This window comes from Xyrauchen texanus, chromosome 32 (genome assembly GCF_025860055.1).
Source record: "Xyrauchen texanus isolate HMW12.3.18 chromosome 32, RBS_HiC_50CHRs, whole genome shotgun sequence".
NCBI lineage: Eukaryota > Metazoa > Chordata > Actinopteri > Cypriniformes > Catostomidae > Xyrauchen > Xyrauchen texanus.
Genome location: NC_068307.1, coordinates 21,534,313 through 21,553,445, shown reverse-complemented (window position 1 = coordinate 21,553,445; position 19,133 = coordinate 21,534,313). Strand labels below are relative to the sequence as shown.

General features: G+C 41.7%; 1 protein-coding gene across 1 annotated transcript in view; it reads left to right on the top strand.

The window, feature by feature from the left end:
* LOC127625601 (anoctamin-8-like) overlaps positions 1 to 19,133 on the top strand; it is a 47,648-nt gene that overhangs the window by 10,021 nt on the left and 18,494 nt on the right. Inside the window, exons 2-13 of the mRNA XM_052100884.1 lie at positions 1,115 to 1,225; positions 8,956 to 9,088; positions 10,087 to 10,225; positions 10,427 to 10,523; positions 10,799 to 10,915; positions 11,152 to 11,279; positions 12,214 to 12,375; positions 12,484 to 12,636; positions 13,716 to 13,842; positions 14,521 to 14,576; positions 15,763 to 15,837; positions 17,349 to 18,086. Of these exons, the coding sequence (XP_051956844.1) occupies positions 1,115 to 1,225; positions 8,956 to 9,088; positions 10,087 to 10,225; positions 10,427 to 10,523; positions 10,799 to 10,915; positions 11,152 to 11,279; positions 12,214 to 12,375; positions 12,484 to 12,636; positions 13,716 to 13,842; positions 14,521 to 14,576; positions 15,763 to 15,837; positions 17,349 to 18,086 (2,036 nt within the window). The remainder of the gene's footprint in view (positions 1 to 1,114; positions 1,226 to 8,955; positions 9,089 to 10,086; positions 10,226 to 10,426; positions 10,524 to 10,798; positions 10,916 to 11,151; positions 11,280 to 12,213; positions 12,376 to 12,483; positions 12,637 to 13,715; positions 13,843 to 14,520; positions 14,577 to 15,762; positions 15,838 to 17,348; positions 18,087 to 19,133) is intronic.

The window sequence follows — 19,133 nt, the reverse complement described above, 5'->3', positions numbered from 1 at the left end:
TTGTCTGAAATTTCTATTGTAAATACTATTTTGTCTTTATTTGCACAGCTTTCAAATATTTCTTCTGATCTGAAATGCCTGTGATTGTTGTATGTAGAATGTGTCCCACTTTCTGAAGGTCATGCATGAGTTATCATAATGCCATGTGAACAGCAGTTTAGAGAGCAGCTACTCAGGAAACAGAACACTGCCCAAATCTGCCGAGAAGCTCTTCATTTGTCATTTGAATGTGTTTGATATGTCATGAAATCAAAATGACCCTATTTTCATTCTTAATAGAAATCATTTTCAACCCCTCCCTTCCAACCACCTGTCATATACTGTAGAGACCACTTTGTATGATCCAGACAATTCCCTATGATTTAAATCAAGTCGCCGATTCTCTCAGAAAATACCTCACATTTTAGTAAAATGGGTTGCAAACACTCTTTCATGTTGACTTTCAGGCTGAAACATAATAAACAAGGAATCATAATGCTACTCCTGTATATAAAAAGATTAATAAATGTGATTCTATATTGAATGGCTTGAAAAAATAAATAAAAAATAAATATAATTTTTTGGACATGTACCCCTGTAATACCATTATATTCTTTGAAGTACCATGGAGTACCACGTAAATACCATGGAACATGATGTGGTATTATTTAGTACCACAGAATACTTCAACGTACAAGGGTATTGCCATCTGATAGCTTCACTGTATCATAGTACTTTTCTGTAAGAGAAGTCAGATGTTTTGCAGTGCAGCTGGTCTTTTAACACTCTCCTACTTTGTGCTGAAAAAAGTTCATCCATCCATCTGTGCCATGTTTACTCTGTTTAAAAAGCAAACATAAAACTCCACCAAGATTACCAAGAGCACACAACCCTAGTCACACACACACAGGTTATTGTTCATATTCAGACACTGGATGTTGTGCTGTCAGGACTCCGGGACTAAGCAGTTATGCGTGGTCTTCTCATGTTTCAAAGGGAATGAGAGTGACATTTAAACTTGGCACTGAGAGCAAGGGGAAAGAATGAAAGGCTTGGAGTTGCTCTATTTGTACATAGCAACATGGCAAAGTGACTGACGGTTCCTTTTCTTCTCTTTCCTTGTTGTGTTGCTCAGATAAGCTGTTTGGGAAGCGTCTGCTGCAGGCGGGGAGACACATCATGTCCCATAAATCCTGGATGAAGACGGTGCCCACAGAGAACTGTGATGTCCTTATGACTTTTCCAGGTGCCTCAAATATCCATTGTCTTCTCTAATTTCTCACAGTGTATTTATTTTTCATTTCACACAGTAACTTTAGAACTTGTAGTATAAAAAGCATCACGATTACTATTGCTTATTCTGAGGGTTATGAATTTAAACAAACGTGTAACCCTAAATATTACATTTTGGTGTGTAACTTGTCCTGCGCCATTTGTGCTACAGACATGAAGGTAACCTCAAATCATCAACTTGTTGAGGAGAGGTTTGCTATTATTTTTCTAAGAAACTGGACTTGATGATTTTCTCCCGGCCTTCAAATATACGGCAGGAAAAAATCACATAACTTACATTAAACAGTACGTATATTATTCCATCTGATGACCCCACAGCTGGACTGAAGGCACTGACAGAGGTGCAGCAGGAAAGAATGCCCAGCAGATTTTGACAGCTACCTGTGCACCTGATTATTAATCTTGGAAACCAGTGACTACTGTGATTAGGACAGTTGGAGTCCCTGGAAAACTGGAGGACAGTCAGGAAAGACTGGCTGATTGCTGGAAAGTCTCTGCACAGGGGTGGGCAGTATAGTTACCTTACCCACAGGTCCTCATACATGAGACACCCTAACCAAATACAAGCATAATACAAGGAACAGCCCAGTGGTCCTCTGAGAGGAGGGATGGAAAATGGACCAATTAAGATGGACTCTACGGTTATGAATAGAAGGAATATGGCTGATGAGCAAAGGATCCTGAGGAAATGCAGGTACAGGTGGATGAGGATAACAACCTACAAAGGCCTGCAGATTCATAATGGGAGGATGAAATGTGGCGGAAACAGCTAGACACAACCTTGGTTACAGCAGGAGGTCAGACAAGAAGGATACATTGAGTACCACACCATTACTGAATCCACTGTTGTGAAAGGGGTGCAAAGAAGAACAGTACCACCAGCATGACAAGTCTGGGTCGGGGGAGGGGAGATGCAGGAGGAAACAGCCTTTAATCCACTGATGAGAAACAAAAGGCAAGTAAATAAGTAGAAACCAGTGTGAAGGAGGCTAATCAAGTGGCCAAAATCTAATGATAAAAATGCTTGGTGCAGACTACTGTAGATCGATATCTGTGGTCAACCTTTGAGAATGCACTTTGTGGAAGGGTTGAGGCCAAGTTTAACATGTTTAGTGATTTTGTTTATGAAGAATGCTTAGGTAGATTTGGTGAAGCATTAGTGAGGAAGACTGGTCCCTGGGTGTTGGGTAGAACAGAGTAGAAGATATTCCAACTGGTGAAGGAGTAGAGGCAGCATCAAAATGCATGGATGAGGGCAGAGGAGCATGATAAGGAGGGCTTGAAGATGTTGTGGGATGGCATAAGTGTTAGGTTAGTGGTATTGAGGAGGGCAGAAATAATTCGACACTGGAGAAGGAAGGAGCATGAAAGGGCAAAGTTCATAAAGGACCTTTTTAAGTTTGCCAGAAACCTCCTGAAGGAGAAGAGGAGTGGGAAGCTAGTGATGGCGAAGGTGGAACTAGAAGACCACATGAAACAGCAACTTGGGAGGTGGTAAGAAGAGCCAGGGCAACTATTGCCCCAGGCCCGAATACCATATAGGTTGTAAACGAAGTGCTTCACAGTTCTTAAACTGTTATGCAGTCTTCTGGGAGTTGCTTGAAAAAGCAGTGCATACCATTTGAGGGGCGAAGAGCAGTGGCCATTTTTATACCCGTGGAACAGGAATCCACCAACATTCTAATTGGTGCATGACATCCGTGTACAGTTTGGGGTGAGATTTCCAGCTCTGCGCAGCTACAGTTTATGGATAACGTCACAAGCTATTGGCATGGGCTAGGTTTGGGTATGTGCATAGCTATTTGTAAGGGAGTAATCAGCGACCAGGTATAATTTAGGTGGATGGGGAAAGAATCCCAGTGCTGACAGAGCAGCCTATTAGACGTTTAGGGAAAGAAAACACTGCAGATCTTTAAAAAAACATGTGACAGGGTTGGTCCTTAAAGGGTAACTAAACCCTAAACCAACCTTTTTTAGTTAATGATCTGTAAGAATGGGGCTTTATTAGTACTGGTCATTGATTCAAGTAATTTTTTGACATTTGTGTATAAAGTGTTTTAATTCTACAATATATGGTGTAAAAACGTCTGAGTGCTGCCCTCTTCAGGTTAAACGGTGGCTACTGCAGTTGAATTTTCCTATTGGCTGTTTGCGGTACTTTGTGACGTAAGCGGTGACAGCTGACGTAAGCAGGTTCCAGCTCACCACGCCCTTGGTACGAGCTACCACGCCCATGGCAGTATAAAACCATCTCGTTTCAGTCAAAACCACTGTAGCGAGTCAGGAGTTGGAATTGCGAGTATTGAAAACGATCAGGATAGAGTATTTTAGCATCTATTTAGCATAGCATTTATATAGTTATTTAGATTATTTTGTGTGGCCTAGGTAGTTAATTAGCATATTTGTTAGTGTAGTATTGTTAGAAGCATAGTTAGTTAGTAGCATAGTATTAGGCCAGTTAGGATAGCTTCAAGTTAGCGTAGATTATCTGTATTTAGTACAGTGGTCAGGATGGTAGGTAGGTGTAATGTTGCTGGTTGCAACAGCACTGCTGGACTGTATTGCTTTCCATATAGACTTGGAAATTAGGCGCCAGGGGTTGCACGTCCTTGTTCTGGAAGACCATGAGTTCCCGCCTAGAGCTGTAGGAGTGTGCAAACTGCATTTTACGCGGATTGCTTCTCCAACACAATGGAGGTGGAAATGGGCTTCTCCAAACAGCTCAGCTGAAAGCTTACGCAGTGCCAAACGCTGCTCCTCCTGCATGGACTCCACCACCTCAGCGGCGTCTTCAGGTGAGTGATCATATATATTTGAATCACAATTTATGGTTAGGCTAAAGTTAATCCTCTGGGGCCGACAAACGCACGTTCACGATGCGGGAGTGTTAAACGTATTGCACCCTTATACATTGTATTACGGTATTGACTACCTGTATAGTTTTATTTGGAGATATGGTTTTGTACATGATGACGTTACGCTTTACGTCACATTCTTCTAAGTTGAGAGAACAGCTAACTGATGTTATGTTCAAGTGAAGCTTGCTAAATAAAAATCCTGCTAAAAGGTTAAACATCACTGAACAGCGTTTCGTTTGTTTTTCCTGCACGCGAGTGAAGGTGAATGCGCACTCGGATGCTCAACAGGGAGTTAAAACCGCAGTTTGAGCCAGCGGCTCGAATTGATATGGCTCCGGCCCTGTCCACAGACAATTCACCCTCCTCCACTTCAGGTGAAGGTGGGGGAGAAAGGTCCTCGACTTCAAAAGACCGCTCCGTGGCAAAGTTACTTGCGTCACTCTAGTCACTCTCCATTGTAGAGTCTGACAGCAGCTGTCAATTAATCTGTCACTACGGGTCTCAGGTGCACGCCCTCATCCCCGCCCTCGGTTCGTCCCCTCTATCCCCGCTGGGGTCTGCCCACTTTTCAAGCATTTTTCAAATATTGCTAGTGGGTGGAGTCAGACTCTGAGCAGGGGTTTAGTTACCCTTTAAGCAGCTGAAAGAGGGCCTGGATGAGATAAATCATTGTCATCTCTCAGGCAAATTCAAGGTCTGGAATAACTGGCATCTGATGTGGCCACAAAACATTTGTAAGACCACTAAAGCGCCATTGGCAAGGATGGATACTAAGGCCAACAGTTACATCAGGAAGTGGCTTGGCTCGGCTTACCTCCTTGTCTTACATATTTAGCATTGTTTGGAAGAAATGCCTTACAGCTGCCACTAAAGTCTATCATCCTGAGCTACAACCAGGAGAAGATCAGGCTGGTCTTAGAGGTACTGGAATTGACAGACCAGCCTGTGAGGGCTGGTCAAGCCCATGTCTGACCAGACCTCACTTGGATGGTGGAGGATGTTGTAAACTGGGCAGTTTTAAGGCTGAAGCATCAAGAGATACTGAAAAAACCCAATCCAGAAGATCAGGCCTTGGATGGGGGGTGGCTCCCAAACTGTGGTTAGCAGCCACCAGCAAACAGAAGAAAGCTATGGTAGTTATAGAAATATCTAGGATGGAAGAGGAAGGGTATATGATTACCCAGCAGCAGTAAGGACACTAGACCGTATGGGAGGGTACATCTGATAGAGCTTTAGGGTGGGCTGACCTATGGAAGATACTCCAGGCTATACTAAGTTTTCTAATAAGATTCACCTATGACACCCTTCCAAGCCCTGGAAATTTGTCTCAGTGGTATGGCACATCCTAGAAATGGGTAAAGGCAAACAAAGGCTACCATGCTCCTCAGAGGCAGATCATGATTTTGTTATAAAGGGAGGGGCCATGTGAGGCAGTGAGCAGAGGGAAGCAAGATCAATCCTTGCACACGAAAAAGATTGGGCAATGGCGATCGACCTTGGCCAGCAGCTGAAATTTTCTTCTGAGGTCACATTACCTCTTTGTGGCCGGATGTAGTGTTATGGTCAACATCAGCTTGAAAAGTCATGATGATTGAGCTTACCATCCCATGGGAAGAGGGACTGGAGGCAGCCCATGAGAGGAAGAAGTTAAAATATGCTGATCTGGATGTCAAGATCAGGGAAAATGGATGGAGGAATGCAGCTTCTCTTGAAAGATTTTGGTATCTCTAGTTCGGCATTGAAGAAATCATGTGGCAAAGTAAGCCAAAAACGTAGCTTCTGGCTATGGTTAAGAAAGAAGGACAAAAAGTGTGGGGTGCAGAAGTGATAGGGATACACTGAGATAGGGAACATTTGTGAGGTTTAAGATCATGTGTGGTGTAATTACATTAGGAAAGGAATACTAGGGCTTGTGTCTGTCAAGTATGCTAGCTAGGGTTATTGAATAGGTTGGCATGTAGTTTATTTAGCGAGGTATTATGCCATATGGAACTTGGGGCACTAAGCACGTATTAACGGTGCCAGTGGGGCTAGTACACACTTAGCCACAATGTTGGTGCGTATGGTCACATGGGAGGTTATATGCCACACAGTGGTTATGGTATAGTATGTGTAGCAGATGTCAGTATTGCAGAAGCCTTGAGATGTAGGGTAGGATTTCTCGTGGGTGGGGGGGACATTATATATGTCTGCATATAATAACCTGTAGAGGTGGAATGTCTAGATGGGAAGGCAAGAATGAGAGGAACTGGAAAGGTCTTGTGTCAAGTTGTGGGGAATGGAAGGGAGACGTCCCTGAACACTGCCACACCGCCAGGAAATGTTCTGGGATTAATGAGGCAAAACATCTATGATGGGTGGACCAGAGGCATTTCCAGCATTGAAGGACATCCGGGGCTTATCCCAGACAATTTTATTTTCACACTAGCAACCACTTCTCTGTAGTCCAAAGCTGGTGAGTGGGTATTCTTTGAGTTTTGCTCTGGCTGGGCCTGTTTCTACAGTTCCTAAATCTTCCACTCTTGTACTATCCTCAACATCCTCTCTCCTCCCTGAATCATCTGTGATGCAAAAGAACAGATACAGCACATAACTTATTGCAAATCAGCTTCAAACAACTAATTCATCAAGTGCTACATATGTCAAATTGTAGACCAATACCATTGAAGAAAATGTATTGGGAAGAGCAGATCAGTGGGACTGCCCTTAGATCTATCATGACTCTTGAATTTTCATGTACATTAACATAAATTCATCACAAAAGAGTTATATTATAGTGAGTAAAGTGAGGTAAAAAAAAATATTGAATATAAATAATTTATATATTTTGACATAAATAGTCAAAATGATGTATAAGATCCTAAGTTAAAGCAATACATGAATGAATTTAGTCTAAGTTCATTGACACACCATGGCATCGAACTGTATATAATTCTCATCAGCTCTATGAGAATAATTCATCTGTCAAAATCCTTTCATTAGGATCATTGAGATAAACAATGTTTCACTTTTAACTTTCTCTAAAGTAAAGTGACTTATTAATTGTTACCAGTTTCCATGCCTGATTCTGGCACAGCTGCTACTCCTCAGTCTGTTGCTCATCTTTGCTACACTCTACAAAACCATTTAATCAAATCAAAGTGTATATTTCCTACAAACTAATATCACAAAACAAGTCACACATACATTTTATGTTAATGCTTATTGGTTATCCTTGGCGAAAACAACACCTGATAAACAAGAAATGTACACTCCGAACAGGGTTCGAACCGCGGTCTCCGGCGTGAGAGCTGACTGCGTTAACTCGGAGCTACCAAGCTGCGTAAATCTAAATGAGGAGGTTAGAGGCTACAACTCTTGAGGTTTAGCCTACTGTGGGTGAAAGCCAGCTAGATGATGATCTTAAGACTTAAAGTACAAAAACAAATGTGAATTCTTACCCACTGACTTCTTTCGGAAAAATCCCCAAAGCCTCATTTGCTTAGTTTTTGCTGTCTTTCCTGCTAATTGCTGTTAACTCGCCACTAAGTAACGTTAGTTGATGTCAACGACTGTGCAAGCTCCTCCTCTACCTGCTGCATATTCAACAGAGAGGAAGAAACAGAGTCGCCCATAGGCTACCGACAGCAAAGGAACTTATTCTATAGGCTAGATTATTCCTATGTCTATTTTTACAGGCTGTATGCAATATGTGCAAAGCCAAAGCACAATGAAATAAGGCAACTTATGATTTCGGGGGTTTACATAGGCTATTGTCCGGTTTCATATTTGTCAGTCAGCTATTCAAAATACATTCGGGGCTACACTCAAAACATTCGAGGCTGAAGCCCCGGCAAAATCGGCTGCCGCCGCCTCTGGGGTAGACTGAAGACACTGCTGGAGGTGCAGTTGGCAATAATACCCAGCAGGTTTTGACCGCAATCTATGCACCTGATTAGGAAGCACCCGAGACATGCCTAGAGATATCAGAATATCATACTTAGGGGACTTGGGAATGGAGTCTTTTGACTTTCACTAGTAAACAATCGCCTGACAACCAGCCAGAACACCCTAGCAACCACAGAGCAAAACACTAAAAACCAATCGGAAAACCTGAGCAACATGTTAAAAATGTTAACATTGCTTGCAGCATCTTTAAAGTTATTCAGTCCTGTGATTTGGTCCTCTATTCATGCACAAGACTATGTAACACATTGTGCCCTGTTTATCCTGCTGAAAGACCAGCAAATGTATCAGATTATGGTGCACATCAAGGGATGCTGGTGTGCTAGAGACATAATTTGGCTTCCATTACAACCAAATTTAAACGCTAACCATATACACAATAGTGAACTACTTGCAAAATATTGGTGTCTTAAAAAAAGCCCCAAAATAAAAGATTCCAATAATTCATAAATAATATTGGATATGTTTTCAATCTTATGATGGACATACATTTTTTATTTCATTTCTTAAACCCTATCAATGAAAGCCTATGATTCAGACTCTCAATGTTTGCAAAATGTCCCAGCAAAAAAAATGTAAGTTCATCCTACAAGATGGCAGCAAGTACTAGGAAAATGAAAATTTCCTCTATCACCTACCAACACAATATACAGATCTGATATGCAGATTGCACTCTAACTTAGCAGAGCACTCGCCATGTGCTCGCCCATAGGCATTCTGTTTATTTTGTGATTCCACAATTATGTATAATATTTCTTGTATTTTACAGATTATTTCTTTATAATGTTTTTTACGCTGGACTGCATAATGTTGCGAAATGGAGATGTAATGGTGTAGAATGGATAGCAGTATTGGAGTGATTACATTTGTATGCATTCAGACAGCACAGATGACCACACTCTGCTCTGGCTCCTGAACCACATACGGCTAGGCATCCCAGAACTCATCATCCAGATCCGACATCACAAACACACCAGAATGTATGCCTTCTTCGTCACGGCCACATATGAAAAGTAAGAGAGGGAACGGGAAGGGTAGAGCTTCTGAGTGGTCTGTCTTCTTTGTTTGTGAATGATTTCTTCAGCTGATGTTTATGCAATTATCATTGTGTACTCCGCATGAAAAAGTAAAGGCACTGAAGTATGATATATGGCTGTGTTTTAAAACCATGTTAATGCTTTGAGTGTAGTTTTCTTAAAGAATGCAGTTAAGTAGATGCTAGTTTGATGTTTATTGCCATGTTCAAACATTGCTCTCAAAAGAATGTCTGGACCTCAATGCATCACGGCAATTTATGAGTTCAAGTGATCTTTTTAATTCTTTACATTAAAGGAATAGTTCACCCAAAAATGAAATTTCTGTCATATTTTCTGGTAGCTTCATGTCATTTCAAACCAGTACAACTCTTTTTTATGTGGAAAACAAAAGATGTTTTCAGCACAGTGCCAGTTGATAGTGCCTTACTTTAAAGCTGTAAAATGGAATCCAAAAGTATCATAAAAGTAGTCCATGTGTCTTCTGCTTTGTATTTCAAGTCTTTTGGATGACATATGCTAGGTTTTGGGGAGAAACAACAAAAAAAAATTTCATGTCTATTGAGCGTTCATGAGCACTATGAAAGTGGCTCGATCACAGTGGCTTACGTTGTTTCAACAGATTTCAAGATTGTATATGAAAGTATAAGGGAAGTGTATATTTTAGATGCTGTAACTTGTCATTTTAAGTTTTTCAAGATTTTAAACAAGTTTTTACTTTTTTTTTTAAATAATAGAATTAGTCCTAAATGACTATAAAAATGTTGTTTAAAATATTTTCAAATTAAGTATAGGTTTTCACATTGCAGGGTACATGACAATGTCAGCTACCAAAAACACAGAGAGAATGTTCTGGAACATTAGACGATTATTTTAAACTCGATTCATGCACTTTTTTTGTTTAGTGTTTGGACAGTTTGTTAGACTCTAGCTTCAGTTTGGTATTAAGGCTGTTTTATTTTTTGTTGTGCTTTCAGTCTTTTACGAGGAGCTGAAGAGATGGGACTGCAGAAAGGTGTGAAGCCGGAGTTTGGTGCTGGCTCTCGCAGTTTCTCCTGTGAGGAAGACTACATCTATGAAAACATTGAGAGTGAACTCTGTTTCTTCACCTCGCAGGTCCTTCACCTGACTGTGCATCAGATATTTGACTCGCCAGTGTAACTGTAAAATAACCTAAAAAACATTTTTTAAATTTGGGGTAGTATGTCAACAACAATCTAAAAATTATCCTCAAAGGATTGAGAAATTTCACTGTGCTTGACTTTTTATTTTTATTTAACATTAATAAATTTAACCCTATTCCTTTCATTGTCACAGGAACGTCAGTGTATAATAAAATACTGGCTGGACAATCTAAGAGCTAAACAGGGCGAGGCTCTTCACAATATCCACTTTCTGGAAGGGCAGCCAATCAGTGAGTTCTTCTCTTTATACTTCCTGACAGCCCTGAGAAGTGTCTGCCTGATCTGTACCAGTGGCCTTTATGTATGTATACAGTGCGTAATCCATACCTGTTCAATATTTGTGTAACATTGTCTCGATGGAGTTTTACTGAGCAGGCTGAGACTTTTTATGTTGCTTGTGACACATGTAGTGAACTGGACAAGGAAAAGTTTTACCAAAGTTTTGAATACCTGTTCATGTTTTGTGTGTGTGTTAGTGAGTGTGCACTGTGTGTGTATGTTCCAGTTCCTGAGCTGAGAGCGCGAGGTGTGATCCAGCAGTTCTTTCCAGTTCATGAGCAAAGGATTCTGGGACAGCTGATGAAGTCATGGGTGCAGGCGGTGTGCGAAAAACAGCCACTGGGTTAGTAGTTATGAAAAGGTTATCAAAACTAAAGTTTACTTTTGTAATTAATTTTGTTCTGTTTCCGGGTTTTGCAAAAGATCAAAAGGTAATTTGGCTATAATGGCTAGTTTTAGATAACCAGATTCCTTTGCTTAACATTCTTTATTGTTTTGGAATTCAGCACGCTTTGTTGTTGTTCAATCTTTACTTTTCAAAACAAAATTTGTCTGCATTCCCTTTGTTTTCTGTGTTAGATGATATTTGTGACTATTTTGGGGTAAAGATTGCCATGTACTTTGCCTGGCTGGGTTTCTACACCACCTCCATGTTGTATCCGGCTGTTATTGGCTTTGTACTGTGGATGCTTACAGAATCAGATCAGGTATTGAACCACCTCTGCATTCTTACCGAATTACTCTAGGAATAATAATGTGTATGAATAAAGGAATATTTCAATCAAAAATACATATTCTGTCCTCATTGTCATCATGACCCTGGACCCGACAAACTGTCAGTTAGGGGCTGTTCACACCGAACGTGTTGTTGTGCGCATCAGCACAGTTTTTCAATTGTTTTCCTATGTAAACATATATTGGACAGATTGCTTTGACAGTTGCACCTCATCTTGCTGTTTCTTCAGCTTCTCACACAAATCTTAGTTTAGACACAGTGTCAAGTTAAAAATAACTTTTATTTAAATGCATCTCGAGTAACCTGTGTTCTGTTTAACTCGTTGCGCCTCATCTAGCTTGTTTGCAGGGCAAGTGGTTCAAAGATTCGACATTCTGAAAAAGTTCAGGCTGCAAAGACGACTTCATGTAACTGTTAATCTAACAGTGCAGGTCAGGTCGGGTTCGGACTTCAAATCTGAGAGTACTGGTCGGGTCAAGCAGTCTAGGGCATGGGTCGGGTTTGGCCACATTTTAAGGCCGAACCTCTTATCAAGATGCATCACGTCATGTTTAAGACATGAGAGAACCAAAAATATCTAATGTTATCAATGTGCCATATTAAATGTACTGCGCATGAATGCAAGTTAGATTTGAGAGCGACGGCAGAGGGCAAGATAATTCTGCAAAATAACCCCTTTTGTGTTCCCCATAAGAAATAAAATACCACAGATTTGGAACAATATGAGGGTGTGTACATAATGATAGAGTTCTTATTTTTCGGTGATCTATGCCTTTATAGGCTGTTTTACAGAAGCTCAGTTACGTAATCCTCAGTGACATGTGAATATGTTTTTGTATTTGTGTTTACCACTGCACATATTCCATATATCTGACTAATTAATATTCCTACAACTGTCCTCTCAGACCAGCAGGGACATCTGTTGTGTGGTGTTTGCTCTCTTTAATGTGGTGTGGGCCACACTGTTCCTGGAGCGATGGAAACGCAGAGGGGCGGAGCTCGCATATAAGTGGGGTACACTGGACACCCCAACTGAGCCACTAGAGGAACCAAGACCTCAATTCAGGGTAATGTAATGTGTTATAAATACATCTGAAATATTGGTCCTTATCTGTTTATCTCTAAAAAAATAACAGACTTCGCTTTTTCTCTTCATCACATAATATTTGGATCAGGGTGTAAAGCGGTGCAGTCCAGTGACAGGCTGTGAAGAGTTTTATTACCCACCGTGGAGGAGGAGAGTGTTCAGATGGCTCGTCAGCTTTCCTGTCTGTATATTATGCCTTAGCTTTGTATTTCTGGCCATGCTTGTCTGCTTTGAGATTCAGGTGAGTTATTAACTCTCTCACACACACATATACACCTGTATCTACAGTTTTCCTGACTAACTACTGGGCGGCAGCATGATGATTCTAATTGCCGCTGGACCAGTTAGTTGGTGTTAGTTGGAGTAAAAATGAGTTCAGGCTTAACTTGTGCATTTTCGAGTCATAACTCGAATTAGTTACATAGTGTCAGCACTTGGAGCCACAGGTTTTTTTTGTTTTGTACAATTGTTGCAAATATATACAATACAAATTACATTATTCAATAAGAACATATGCTTCTGCAAGTGAAAACACTGGAGACCGGAAAACAAAAACAGGCGTCCATTGTGAATCAAGGAAGACTTTCTAATTGAGGAAGTTATTTATAGGCCATACTCAGATAATGATTTTTACATTACAGTTTTTTTTAACATGTGCATTCAAATACCTACAGTATTCATATTTGGTGTAGCCAGATTTATTTTCCAAACATCCATTGTACCTCTGAAAACACAGATTGCTTGACAGATACATTTGGAATGTGAAGTTGGAATTTTTGGAAAGCCTCATCCTTTACAATGCATTTGCAATTAGTACTGTCTTACAGTGTTATTCACATCATCTAACAAAGTTAAAGGGGTCATATTTTAAGAAATCAAAAGAATCAAGTACTCAGAACTCAAATTCTCCTTCACATCTAATCACTGATTATATGGACAAGTTTACTTCTGGTTTCCATGGGACCAGAACTTGTGTCTCTGAGGCTGCTGATGTAAGATGCTATCAGTCGCACCACAGGAAGCATTTCCCGTTATTAATGCCGATGTCAGGGTTGGATGAAACATTAAGATATTACGTATGTTTCCTTTATTAAAGGTTTCAAAGCCCAAAAGGTACCAAATTGTTAGAATGACCCCCAAAAAAATTAATTTTGACTAATTTGTTTTTGCTGCAGAAAACATAGACTAACATCATAAGTGAACTTCAGGGAAAACAAATGTGTGATATGACCCCTTTAAATAGGAATACTATACTGGTGAGTCCAAACACTTGTAGAGTAGTTCATGAGATGTGACCTCTAATGAAATTACGTTTGGCAGGAATTTGTGATGGGGATTAAGGAGCTTCCACGAGTGGCCAGATTTATCCCTAAAATAATGCTGGCCATCACTGTGACAGCATGTGATGAGGTGTACAGAAAGATCGCCTGCTGGCTAAACGACATGGGTGAGTGTATCAGACAATATCTAGGGAGGAAAGACTGTTGTTGGGTCAGTGCTGTGATACAAAACATTTTTGTCAAGCTATTCAAAAGTACAATAAATATGCAATTCACACAAAACAATACTTGAATACACCTCTACTCTCTTTTATTATTATTTCTTAATAAAATAAAACATTAAACAATTTTAGAATTTTTTTAATATTTAAAATTCAAAAGTATTTAAGTGTGGTGTAAACAATTAGCCAGTATGCACTGATACGCAGTACCGGCAAAAACAACCAAATGACGTCACAGTACTGGCAGCAACTCTTGAGTACTGGCAGTTCTTCTGTGATGGTGGTACTGTCGCCCAGACAGAGAAATGCTCAAGAGTCAATTTACTGTCATACAGTCATCACTAGACAATTGTTTGTGCACCTTTGAGCTCAATTGCTTAATTTCCCATTTAATGCTTTTGTAAACAATGTATTCAACAAAACAATTGTAGAAGGGAATAAAGGATTTTAGGAAGTTTAATTCAAATTATGTCAATACTGAAATATAAGAGTGCTGAAATGATGTTGGTCTTAACCTTTCTGAAATTAGTGCTCAGGAAGTAAAATGCAGGATCAAAGAATGCAGATTAACACTGTATTGTTGTCTAGGTGAATGCTTATTCCTTTATCTTCTGTTTCCCACAGAAAACTACAGACTCCAGAGTGCCTATGAGAAAAATCTCATCATCAAAATGGTTCTTGTAAGTACTGTTTAAAACATTATACATTTTGGAGTATGTGTGTAACGGGGTAAAGTGAGCAAGGAGGTGGCGGGAACCGGCTGAACAATCAACGTAATTTTTAATATCATAAATTATTATAAATAATTAAATCAACTTAAACACAAACACATAGACATACACACACAGCAGCCACATGTGGCTCTCTCTCTCCCAAACTGGCGCCTCCGGCTCATCTTTGTCCCACTCCCGGCTGATTAGCCCGATTCAGCCCCCGCCCTCCTCCTCGTCACACTCCTCCATCGCCCGACTCAGGCCGGGGAAACCCCCAGCATGACGTACTCCCCTCCCTTCCTGGAGGGGGGTGTTGCCCTTCCGGCTGTGTCTGCCGGCAGGTCTTCCCCACCTTTTTGGAGTCCTGGGAGAGATGAGGGGAGATGGATAGAGCGAGGCTGAGCGACAGAGAGAGAGGAGAGAGAGAGAAAATTGCCTCGCCGGTCCCCGAACACACCATCGCCTAGTCCTCAGCCACTCCTCAGAACTCTGGCAGACGACAGCTCACTCCTCCCCTGGCGGACAGCAGTGAGTCCGCTTTATCGGCAGATGACATCAGTTCCTCCGACTTCGGCGGCTGGCAACGACACCCTCCGTCCCCGGGCAGACGGCCGCGGCTGCTCCCCTGGCAGATGGCAGTGGCGAGAACTCTGTGACAGTGCATCCCTCCTCCTTCCCAGGTTTCGGCACCAATATAATGGGGTAAGGTGGGCAAGGAGGAGCGTGAACCGGCTGAACAGTCAGTGTAAGTTTTAATAACATACATTAACTCGTCAACTTAAACACAATCACATAGAGCACACACACACACACACACACACACACACACACACACACACACACACACACTCTCCTTGGGTTCTCTCCCAAACTGGAGCCTCCAGCTTGTCTTTATCCCTCTTCCGGCTGATTAGCCCGATTCAGAGCCGGGCGTGTGTCCTCATGGCCCGGCCCCGCCCTCCTCCTCATCACAATATGAAATCTAGAATGTGCTGTTACAGACAATTTCTGGGTTTCAAATCTAGCACACTCTTTTTCATAAAATATTGTTTGCCATTTTGCTATTGTCTATTAATTAGATGTTAATTTCACTATTTTGCTATTTCACATTATTTTGTTTCGGAAGGATATGATCGTTGTTTCTCTTTCACAGTTTCAGTTTGTAAATTCTTATCTCAGCCTTTTCTACATTGGATTCTACCTCAAAGACATGGAGCGTTTGAAAGAGGTAAGAGACTCTGACGGGACCAGGTGAACATCAGATCTACTCTTTTTCTGAAAACAAATCTTACAAACACAAATCACTCAAAAGCTTCTGGCACCACTTCGGGAACTTTTCACCCGGAAAATGGACACATGTGCACATACGCCCTACAACACTAACCCTTCTGGCCACTGTGGGCAGTGTTTCGAATTTTGGTAAGCACAGACCGATTTTGGCTAAAGAAAAGTCAAACTGAATGCGGTGTATTCTAGCCAATAGACCTTTTTCACACTCCGGATTTTGGAACGCGGAAGTAAACGCTTGCAGGGTAAACTTCGACATCAATGAATGGGAGTGAATGGGATGTCGAATTCACATACCCGTTTTCTATAAGACCAAAAGAAAAATCCACTCATCCACTTACATTTTAATGACGTTCCAGAAGAGGAAAAAATAGAGAGTGGTGGATTAAGACAGTAAAATGGGAGAATATGCCAAATGTACTGTCACTCTCTCAGCAGCTGTAATCGAAACCTCCTTGTGTGGTCATTCATTGTTTAAAACTAATTCCAAGGGTAATATAACACAAACATAATGTTATAAACTTACACTCAATATTTAAATGTATAATATAAAACAAATTGCGAGATTTACAATGCTAAATAAGGTGGATAGGCATCAAATTATCACAGAAATTCTGATCAAAGTGTACACACACATTTATGGGCGATATTATTTATTTTTGGTAAAATCAGTGAGTGGGGCATCATTATATGAATGATTTTTTCCGGTCTACTATTGTAGTCTGATCAGATTTGTACAGCCCTAAATGGCTCGGAAAACCCAACAAACTGTGATTGGTCACATGACGGTCAAATAGTCTGTCCCTGTCTAATTGGGTTGTTGTTGGCTAGAATAAGCTACAAATGGGACCAGATGTTATGCCAAAATTTTAAAAGAAGACTTGTGCGAGTTGATAAAATATAACCAGGGTTCCCACGAATTGTAAAAAAATCTGGATTGGAGACCTGGATTTTTGTAACGCAGATTTACAGTTGTGAAAAAATCATGGGAAATGGTACAATTACCTAAATGCCCTGGAAAATAATTAGTTGTCCTTGAAAAATGTTAAGTATAAAATTATAATAAAACATATGCACATGGAGCATGGATAGGCAAGTCTGACTTAGTGGCAGAACCAATCAAAATATCTATTTCAGCTGGAGACAGGATATTTCACAACCAGTCATATGTCCGATTTTTGGGACATTTCCCAAAAATAAAAAATAAGATTGTATAGTGAAGGGCTCAGAACTAACTTGCAAGTTAATAGTAAGGTTGCACAAAAGCGATAACTTATTGGGTTGGCTGTGATTACCAGCTATCCCAAAAACCACAATACAGCATTTCCTCTTGCATGGAATTCTTAAATGTTCAGGTGTTTATCACATAAAATGTCCAGGAATCTAGATACCTTGAAAGGAGTGGAAACCCTGAAAACCCTGTGGTAACATACTGTGTCCCTTTTCTTTTAGATGCTGGCCACGCTGCTGATTATCCGGCAGTTTGTGCAGAATATGAAAGAAGTCCTGCAGCCCTATCTGGCCGAGCGCCACAGGCTGGGCGAGCTCACGCTGCGGGCTGTGTGGGAGCTTCTTGTCTCAGCACTGCTCAAGTACGGGCGACTCGCAGCAGGGCAAGCACAGTTCTCACCCACTGACCTCAATGTGCCTGGGTCAGGTCTACGGGACCCACAGATGGGTGAGGAGATCCCACAGGAAAGGCGAGAACGCAAGTGTCTGAATGGTGGCTGTGGTGTCCCAGATGAAGATGCAGAAGAAGAGCCTGGGGAAAGACACAGCGAAGAAGATACCGAATCAGAGAGCCTCATCGACTGCGGGCTGAAGCTGCGTAAGGTAAGCTTCATTGAGAAGGTAGAGCGCAAGTCTGCAAGCTGCGTCAGTCCAGTGGACGATAGCTTCATGGAAGAGGGGAGCCCTACCATGGTGGAGCGTGGCATGGACCCTGCCTCTGTTTTTGAGATGTGCGATGATGATGATGAGAACGGCCTTTCGGAAATGAAGGAACTTGCAGCAGAGCCGCTGCTGATGGGGGTTGAAAGCAACACATCAGTCAGGCTCAGGAAAAGGGGGCAGAGCTTGGATAGGGCTGATATTAAGACAAAGAGAGATTCTTGGATAGATCCGCCTGAGGAGCAAGACGCCACTACACTCACGCAGGCTGAGATCGAGAGCTGCATGCAAACGTACCAGGTCAGAATGCATCATGTATTACTACTCGCATCTGACACAAATTACAAACAAAACAACTTTACATAGGAAAAAATAGTACCTTGTTTTTTTATTAGTGGTAATTACTGTTACTGCCCATACTTTGAACAAACTTGAACAACTTTGGTGTTTAACTCTTCCTACACTGTCGGAGTTACAGAAATAAATGAGTCCAAAAAATACGTGGTATGTTGAGGAGCAGAGGCGTGTTATTGTTTCTGGAAGACTTAAAAGTCACAATTAAAATTTCCACATAGCAGATGACAAAACAGGTTGAACAAATCCAATAGACTTACAGTTGATAAGTGACCTGTAAAGGAATCAATGGAAAGGAGGAGGCGAGAAGCGGCTTTGCAATATAAATAATAGTTTTAATGATAAACTCAAAAGACCACATAAACACACACATGACGGACATGTCTGCTAACGATCTCTCTCTCCCGCACGACACCCTGCAGTCGACCTTTATACCTCGGAGGCTTGATTAGCCTAATACGGGACCGGGTGCGTAGGATCACGACCCGGCCCCGCCCTCCACCCTGCCACATTCCTCACTCGTTCTCTCAGGCTGGGTAGCCCCCGGCCTGACGTACATCCCCTTTCCCTGGGGGAGGGCACGCCTTCCGCGCTGTCTGCCAGCAGGTCATCCCCATCTACCTGGACGAGGGAGGGGAAAAGGGGAGGGAAACAGAAATAATTAAAATGGGGGGGTACTTCCTGTAACAGTGTAGTACCCCCCAAAACCTGTAAAATTTAAAAGAGGATAAAGGCCAACGCAGAGCAACAGTGAGAGAGAGAGGAGAGAGAGATGAAAAAAAAAAACTCTTACTCCGATACGCCACAGCTTGTTCCTCGGCCACTCCTCCACCCTCTATCGGACAACAGCCGCGCCTCTCCGGGCGGATCCGAGGCAGTCCTCCAGCCCCTGGCGGACGTAACACCCCGGGGAACAGAAGGGGTCTCCCCTGCCCCTGGCAGCGGTTCTCTCGCTCCAGGCGATCGGCAGTGAGCCCCTCCCCGCTCGCGGTC